The sequence below is a fragment of the Typha latifolia genome, chromosome 1, assembly GCF_019914945.1.
Source record: "Typha latifolia isolate L0001 chromosome 1, TyphaL0001v2, whole genome shotgun sequence".
In the NCBI taxonomy this organism is placed as follows: Eukaryota; Viridiplantae; Streptophyta; class Magnoliopsida; order Poales; family Typhaceae; genus Typha; species Typha latifolia.
In genome coordinates, this window is record NC_133086.1 from 16,664,037 (window position 1) to 16,673,634 (window position 9,598).

General features: G+C 34.8%; 1 protein-coding gene across 2 annotated transcripts; it reads right to left on the reverse strand.

The window, feature by feature from the left end:
- On the reverse strand, positions 1-5,682 carry LOC140794842 (uncharacterized). Of its 2 annotated transcripts, XM_073147098.1 has the most exons (3): positions 5,097-5,629; positions 3,780-3,870; positions 1-652 (listed from the first exon to the last, which is right to left on the reverse strand). In XM_073147098.1, the coding sequence occupies exons 1-3, from the start codon at positions 5,196-5,198 to the stop codon at positions 204-206; spliced, it is 642 nt and encodes a 213-aa protein (XP_073003199.1). In that variant the 5' UTR covers positions 5,199-5,629; the 3' UTR covers positions 1-203. The 2 variants fall into 2 exon arrangements, 1 of the variants encoding a protein (XP_073003199.1); XR_012110218.1 differs by lacking the exons at positions 1-652; positions 3,780-3,870 and adding an exon at positions 4,025-4,758 and having other exon boundaries at positions 5,097-5,682.
- Between the last annotated feature and the right edge of the window lie 3,916 nt (positions 5,683-9,598).

Genomic DNA, 9,598 nt, shown 5'->3' on the forward strand with positions numbered 1-9,598 from the left:
TAAAGAGACGACGCAATAATTTTCCACGAAAGGTTACTCGGTTGTCTACATACCAAATTGTAGACTTACGCTACAACTGGTCTATATGCTGGGGACTATTGCCAAGGTATCTCCATCTTTGAATCTTTGTAAAGAAAAAGGGACACCGGAAATCCATAGTCCCATTGCATTCAACAGTTTGTAACCGAAAGATAAATCTTAATTTATTCCTCTAACACTGGCATGTCAAATTTAATTATCTCACAATCACGGTGGCCACTGGCCACCAGCATATATATGAACGCCGCCGTCGCCGTCGCCGCCGCCGCGACGAACCACCCCATGGCCGGCCGGAACCATCGTCCCGTAGGAAAGTTTAGCCATATGGGGATATGCAGAAGTATGAGAGACCAGAAGAGGAGCAGAAAGCATCCGTGGAAGACGACTCCATCGACAACTGAGACGAGATCGCCTCCTCTTTCGTTCAAGTAAGCGACCGTGGCATAGTTACTCTCGAGGAGAAGGAGCATGGAGAGCAAAGTGAGGAGCTCCTTCGCCTTCTTCCTCGTAGCCGATCCCGGTGCCGACGACTCGAACAAACGAAGGATGTCCAAGAGGAGGAGGAGGGTGAACAGCGCCGGTACCCCATAGGTTGTAGAGGTTTGGTATCCTTCTGATAGGAAGAAAGTGATTATGAGGAAGAGGATTGCAAGGATGATGAATACCATGGTAGAGAGGAAATATCGAGAGAAATCCATTGGAGAATGACAGACAAAGAGAACGACTTAAGTAAAGAGTGAATGGGTTTCACTGTATCAATCCCTCGCGATTCTCTTATAGGAAACTTCGTTCGTCTTTCCGTGTGAACTTGTGGTAGGGGTGTTTGGAATCCTAAAAATTCCTACGGGAATATACGAGGAATTTGATAAGAAATTTTCCCTAAGCCGTGTTTGGATGAAAATTTGGAAGAAATATTTTTCTTGGGAAGCACCCCCTTTCAAGGAATATGTATATATTTATATAATCCATTCCCTCACTCTCTTCTTTCACCCAGTGTTCTGTTCCTATTTTAAACGGTGAGAAAATTATCAATTTTGGGCTATTGAGATGAGAACTCTATTGCTTTCATATGATATTTGAGAAACTATTTGAGAGTGGTTATGCAGATGAAGGTAGAATCATTGCCGCTAAAAAGACAGATGAAAGAAAGCAAGAAAAATGATGCCAAGGTCCTATCAACATTCAGCAATCCTTAAGACAAACTTATTCATGATATTATGTATGTTCTTAGTGTTGCAGAAAATCTTATCAATTTGGATCAATTGATAGCTAGACAAAGTCGTTTATGCAAATATTTTTCTCCGAGGATAAATGCATGAAACAACCAGTACTTTCAGTAGATATGACTGACAATAAAATGCTCCCTCTAAATCTATCCGAGTTCACTATGAATGCATTTGATGTTCAATCTGGTGGTGATTCATGGATAGATATGGCAGAGAATATATAGGCGTCTCAATTTTGGTGGATTGAACTTTATGCATAAGAATAATATGGTAAATGGTTTGACTTTAATATCAAATGATGAAAAATTGTGTTGAGTATGCATCTATGGAAATCATTACAGAGCATCAATCTTTTCAAGTTGATATATTATGGAGAGCAAAAGAACAACTGATGTTAAGTACATGCAGACATATGTGGTCCTATGCGCACGCCTGCACTTGCTGAAAAAAAGAAATTTTATTTTTTTACTATTCATTGATGACTATGTAAGAATAATATGGGTATATTTTCTTAAACAAAAATCTAAAACTATCTAATACTTAACACAATTCAAAGCACATGTTGAAAAACAAAGTGTTGTTCTCTTAGAAACTTCTGTGTAGTGATTATGGAGGTGAATTTAATTCCATAGAGTTCTTTATACTATGTGAAAATGTAGAATTTCGTAGAGAATTTATAACAAAGTTTTACTCCGTAACAAAATAGAGTTGCGGAAAGAAAAAATAGAATCATTGTTTAAGCAGCAAGATGCATGCTCAAAGATAAAGCACTTCCAAAGTCATTCTAGGTAAATCAGTGGGACATCAATCTCTTTGTTAAGTAGATTTGGTATGAAAGATTTAGATGACAAAACTCCTTATGAAGCATCAATCGTATGGAAGACAATCTAATGTAAGTTATCTCAAGATATTTGGTTCTATACAAGGTTCCGAAAATCAGTATCGAGATCGGGATTGGCTGTTCGAAAAATAATACATAATCGGCCGTATCAACCTTCTGTATCGGATCAAACTATTTTAATTAAATAAAATCCTAAATATTATTTAAAAATATTAAGAAATTTCTAAAAATTTAGAAAAATTATAAAAAACTAATCATTACTTATATATAAAGCCTAAAAATATTTTTTTCTCCTTATCCCTCAAACTGTTAGTTTGTTGTGTCAGTCTCTCTCTCTCTCTCTCTCTCTGTGCAGCAGCAGCTGCTGCAGCGTCAAAACTAACCAACCTTTCTGGATCAGTATCGGTCGAAACTGAGATCTATGGTTCTATAGCCTATGCTCATATTCCTTCTTAAAACAGGTATAAATTCAATGACAAAAGCTATTGGTTACAGTCATAAAACCAAAGGTTATAAACTTTATGATCCAATAAAAAAGAATTGACTGTTAGTCGAGATGTTATTTTTAATGAAGGCAATGCTTGGAACTGAAAAAGTCTGATGCAAATAGTATTTGTTTGGTTGTTAATGATAATGATCGCTTTATTCCTATGTTGAATGAGCTTCAAGCACCATCTTCACCACAAAGTCATCAACCACAACCATCACCAGAAAGTTATTCATCTGAGTCACCTCCAAGGAGAGTAAGAAGCCTTGCTGATACTTATGAATCATGTGACAAACAATACAGAAACCAAAGTAACAAGACGAATACTTGATAAAATTTTGTACGGCCTTAAGCAAGCTCTAAGGACATGGTACATCAAGATAGGCAAATACTTTATTGATAACAAGTTCCAAAGAAACCAAAGTGAACCAATGCTTTATGTGAAGACATGAGGTATGGAAATCCTTACGGTTTGCTTGTATGTTGATGATATAATATTCCATCGCCACCTACCTCACGTCTCATATTCCAACACCACCACCTTCTCTACCTCCTTCTCCCATCTCTCTTTCTAGTTTTTTTTCCTCTAAAATTTCATAAACTATCCAAATAAGATAAATTAATTCAATCCAAAGAAAAATTTTCACACGGGATCTTCTAATGTCACTTTTCAATTCCTACACTGGAAAATTCCTATGGAAAAAAATTCCTTACTTATCCAAACAGGCCCTAAATATTCCAGTTAGCTAAGTCAATACGTCTTCTATTCTTCCAGTTTATTTTATGGTAATCATTATAATTAAACAACGGAGGCATCGCTCTCACCGGCGTCAGTAGGACTTTAATTAAGACATCTGTTACGATCGGCTGAGCTGTTAATCTCTCCAACATATCAAATAGAGATAGCCATGACTACTCAACCAAGTCTCTAGAAAGAGAAATAAATATCTCCAACCTATTCCTCGTTCTTGAAAACTTATCAAGAAAATAAAAGAAGTATCATCTTCTAACATCCTTGGAACTCCTACAGAATATCGTCTGACGGTGGTAATGGTGCATGGCGGAGGTGATGGTTGTGGTTGGGGCAATGGAGCATAGGTTTTAAGTGCAATAAAATAAGCAACCATCAAACTATACACAAGTTAAATTAGAAGAAAGTTGGCAGTGAGGTGAGGTATTTTCAAACCCAGTGATTGTCTTGGAAGTAGTCCAAAATTTGGCCCAAAGCTATATGAAGCAGCTGGTCCTCTTACAGGCCGTTTTAACCAACTGGTCAACTGCAAGATTACCCAGATGAAAATAAAGAATAAGTAAGGTGAAACTTAGAGAAAGAAAAAGAAAAAGAATCCAGGACCAGAAAGTAATTAAATAGTCCGAGATAATTGTTAAATTATCTTATTCAATTCATCCCCTCGGTCAGACAATCAGATATATGGATATGTTCAGATTTTATTTCTATATATGATTTATGGACATTATTATCTTAATCAAATAGCCAGTTAGCCAATTAAGTATATCCACATCTCTCTCTCTCTCTCTCTCTCTCTCTCTCTCTCTCTCTCTCTCTCTCTCTCTCTCTCTCTCTTATTAAAAAGAAAAAGAAAGTATGTTCAATTCTCTTGCCCATTAAGGGACGAGAGTGTCGTAGTTCAAGTGAAATTCTATGTAGACCTCTCAATCAAGCCATGCTCCGTGAACTGGTTTTCATGAGTTTGTCCGAGTACAAGTGTCAACTCCATGTATTCTTGTCCTAACTCAGGACTCATGTTTTGTCTAGTGTATATAGAGCTTTTGTCTGAAGAACTTAGAAAGACTAAACTCTTTCACATTTTAGTGATACTCAACATCCAGATCACTGCAGTGCTTGCGAATTATGATCTTCGCTGGGAATTCGTTCTTTTCACGTTTGTTGTCAAAATTTATGAGAAGCAGCTCTGTGCCAGCTTCTCATTTCCATGTCTTCTCTGGCATCAGTTGCAACTTCGATTGGCGCACGTCAGGAGTCATGAGTTCAATCTTAAGTCATTGCCTCCTTATGGAGAAGATAGATCATGTCAATTAAAATTCTCCATATTGGAAGGGGGCATTGCTATCCTTGGCATCGAATGTATCCCGCGTGGTTACAGATTTGTTCAGAAAGAGCACTTTTTTTTAAGGTTTTACCCCTGTTACAGTAGAATAACAAGACATTATGGAGGACGTGAAGTAAAAGTTACTACAAATTGAGAGATGGTTAAATGATATGTAAAACAGAGCAAGTGTTCAAAAGCATTCGTTAAGATAACTAGGAATCACGATGAATCAAGAAAGGCAGATGTATAACAAATAAGAGAAATTCATATCAACCAATCATATGAATTTGAGTTTTAATATAAAGATCATAATAAGAAAAACAGGCATGAAAGTGGCAAGTAATTGAACTGTTAATAGTAATTATTGCTCTGTAAATTAATATTATTTCTCACACCTAAATTTTGAAATGATTTTAAGGAAAGAAGCGTACTTGCTCCCCTGTCTTTCGTATAGTTTGATGGTCAAACTGGTGAGCCACCCTGAATCCCCTTGGAATTTTGCAACTTGGAAGCCTCGTCAATATCGTCGGCATCCATGTCCTGATGCAAGAAGAAGAAATAGAAGCCAACGACAATGGTGGCTCCTGACATCGCCCACAAAACTATTTTGACAGGCCATGGCATGATAGTCGCCACCCTAAAAGTGAACATGACGATTAACAAAGTAGATAGAAGCCACACGGGTGTCTTTATTTTCTCCCTCGCAGCTGAGCCGGTCTCAGCCTTCTCGAATAAACGAAGGTTCCAAAAGAGAAGCAGAAGGGTTGATAGGGATAACACCGCAAAGGTTGTGGAGCTGAGGAGTCCATGGGATAAGAAGAGAACTATGAAGAAGGCAATTGCAAGGGTTAAAAATCCCAGAAGAGAGAGAAGATAACAGAGACTAAATTTAAAATCAGAGGCCGCAGTATCTTGCTCGGAGAACCCCATTGCGGAGTTTACCTACGTTCTTCCTACGAATTTTATAGAATCCGGCTTGGAGTCCGACATATAAATAGAGAGGGGATGGTTCAAGTCGATTACATATATTTTTAGGAAAATTTATATATAAGTTCCTACTTTATAATATAATTATTGTTTATGTTCTATATTTTTACTATTTACAAATCGAGCATCTAATTTAGCAACAAAAAATACTCTATATTAAATTTGAATTAACGCTATCAGAATATTTTATTAAGTGGAGATATTTTATTTTTTAAATGACTAAAATATATTTATTTTTAAAATGATTAAAATATCCTTAGTATGATTTGGTTGAAGGTATTTTTATAATTTTCTTAGTTTAGTTAACTTAACTCAGATATTTAATTAAGTTTAACTAATTAATCTAATGATAGAGTATTTTTTGCACATATTTGTTAAATCATATAGCTTGATATGTAAATAGTAAAATTATAGGGTGTAAATCATAATCTCATTGAAAGACAAGTTGTTATATACAAATTTCTCTATATTTTAAAGTCTCTCTTTACTTATGACTAAACTAATAATATTAATTTTTCTATCTAAATGAACAGACTGATTATAAAAAATATCTAAAATTGAATGATGGGCTTGATCATAACTAGGCTTAGGCTTGATAAAACTCGGCTTAATTAAAATATATTTAATCCTATATTTTTTTTTTCAGTAAATTCACTATTTAGCCCGCTGATTTTAAATTTCTTTTAAACATGGTTCTTTTACCAATAAAAAACGTATATTTTTAGTTATAATATTCCTAGGAAATATTATATTCTCACTAAATAATAATTTCAGCCGACGGAGCCAGTAATTTTAAACAAATGCCCATATCTCTTACTTGTCAAAAAAAAAAAAATATATATATATATATATATGTGTGTGTGTATATATATATTAGTTTTAAATATAATAATTACTTAGGATCGAATCTATCCATGACCTCTTTGATTATAAAAAATAACTACCGTCTCTGCACGATTAGTAACATGCAAATTTTTTAAATAAGTCAATACAAAATATTAGCTCAGAATTTTTTTTATTTACACTATGTATTTTTATTATTTATAAATCAAGTTATATAATTTAACTAATATATACATTAAATATTTTATTATTAGATTTATTAGTTAAACTTAATCAAATATTTAAATTAAGTTAGCTATAGTAAAAAAATTACGAAACTACTTTCAACCGAGTCATATTAAAAATATTTTAATCATTTTAAAAATAAGAATATTTTAATTATTTTAAAATAAAATATTTAACTTAACAGAATATTTTCACTATATTTATTTAAATTTAACTCTTAATATTTTTATATATATTTACTAAATTATAGGGCTAATTAAAAATAGTAAAATATATAAGGTAAACGGTCGTTAAATGCGGTTGTTAGCAGTTAGCAAGAATTTATATAGGGGTATACACAAATTTCCCAAGAATTTAAATTTGAATGGTTGTTAGCAGTTAGCGCAGACGTGAAGGAAAGGATATAAATGCGGTAGGTTAGACTGGGGATCGGCTATGACGAACAACTCTCGAGAAGCTGCCTGCTTGGGAGAAACAGGGGGACACCATATCAGAATTGACAGGTGGCATATTGTTTACGATCCTTGGTGAGCCTGCTGTTTTGGCCGTCCCACGGATTTCTCTTTCCTTACTTCTTGAATGACCTCATTAGATCCGGAATCCCGGAAGAAGACTTGGTTTCTTTGTTTTGTGGAGTAAAGACGAAGACTTGACTTAGTCCCACCAAAACCTACTCGGTTTCTTTGCAGATCACATCGTAGACTTATTGCTCCAACTAACTATGTGCTGTAATCACATGGGCTCGTCAAATCAACAGAGGGATTACGTATTAACACTAGTGCAACTTGGAATGTATAGGATCCCTCCCATACCTTCCGTTGACGCGTGGACGGACAAAATCCACGTGGTCGGCTCATTAAACTTTTATTAAGTTTTTCTAAGAAGGATTTGGACCCGCCTACTAAATAAGAAATTATTAAGACAACGAAAGATTGGACTTTGGAGCACTTGCGAACAAAAAATCCAAAAGTCCAAAGATTCCACAAGCGAGCCGTCCTATTCAAAGTGACGAAGTAGCGGATCCTATGCAAATCGGGCGTAGTACCGGATTCATCAATGACGATCCGCCTGCACTGAGTTCTCTGTTCGTCGTCGGTCGGCCGGTCGCCGGCGTTAACCATGTCGACTTTAAACCTTTAAAAGATAAAGGAGGAGAGGAATAGCCGAAGCCGATCGAGCTGGGAAAGGACTAAGGAAGAAGAGATGTACTCCTTTTAGAGACAACCTTGTCACATACATCTAGCCTGACGTGGTGATCGATCCGGCTATGGATGCTTGCGATGAAGAAGTCCTAATTCCCACCGCTGCCGTCTACGATCCCGTTCCGATCCGTATGGACTTTCGTGATCGAGAGGTTCGTCTGAGTGCTTACGAAGATCGTCAACCCAGTTCAAATCTCAATTCCCCTACTTTTGTTTTAATTCTGAATCGACTCAAGAGAAGGTATCCAGAATTGTTCCCAAGTTTTCGCTTCTTCTCTCTACTGCATCTTAAATCCATTTTCTATTTTCTTTCTTTTCTTTTCTCTTAGAGCAATTCCGATGCATGAAAACTCCATTCTATAGTGATGTATGTAGATCCGCTGTGTTAAAGCAATGTCCAGAAGCGAAGGTGGAATCATCTTTTGTATAATTGAGAGGTGGCACCTGCTTTATAATATCTTCTCGAGTACTCAATGGATACCTCATTTCTACGTAAGATGTGACTACATTTATTAGCCGGATTGATAGTTATCTTTTCAAGAGATTATAAATTCGACTCTAATAATAATAATAATTATTACGAAAAAATATTATTTGATGATTTAATAATCTCACTTAATTCGATTAATTCGATTGCGTAAGGATATTAACTTTTGGATGCACATGACTTAAAATTTAGACTAAAATGCAGTCTAAATATTTTTATATTTAGAAATAGTTGACTATTTATTTAATTTATATTTAACCGTCGTACTTATAAATAATAATAATAATAATAATAATAAAAAGACTAACCCACATTTAATTTTTTAATCATTCGGGCCGGATCAAATCAAACCTATCAACTCTGAATTCTTCTAGTCTGATGGTTGGGCAGAAGGTCCTTAAGCTAAATATAGATCTCTATTGTAGAAAAAAAAAATTAGAGTTGGTTGGCAAGACTGGACTCAACTAAATAAATTTTGGACGAGAAGTCACTCAATTGTCTATGCACCAAATTGTAGACTTTTGCCACAACTGGACAATATGTAAATTAAGTAATCTTTGTAATAAAACCAAAAAGTTTCCATCCTCCATCTAACAATCGATCGACCAAATCACGCCTAGAGTTAGTCAGTGAGCTAGAAAGTTAGGAAGTAGATTTGGGCAATTTGTGTCTTAAACTAATATACTTATTTTTATTTTTATCTTTGCAAGTTTATCTATTTTAACCGTAAAATAACAGCAATGTCTTTATACCCACTTTTAAGATAACAAATCATTGTCACATGTAACATTAAATATTATTTTTATTTTTGTAATACTGTACTAGTATTTGCAAGGTTTTTTTTTTTATCTCAAGAACCCATGCAAACTTAAAATTCTCTATCTAAGATGAAGAATTTGCACAAGAAATAAAATTTGAGGCACATGTTTCTTATCTAATGCTTGTAGTTTATAATTTCTTTTAAATAAAAGAAAATCTTAATAGTGTCGTTAGAATTTGAATTTGAAAACATACATTGGGCATAGAATTCTTTCTCTATTTGAGCACGATCTCATGCAATTTGGTGATGAAAAGTTTCATGCAACTTTTTTTGGAAGGAGCTTGGAAACATATTAAAAGAGTATATATTGGATCAATATGCCAAAGTAAATGAGCTGTTTAAGCGCAACTCAACTTGAGCTCAGCTTGG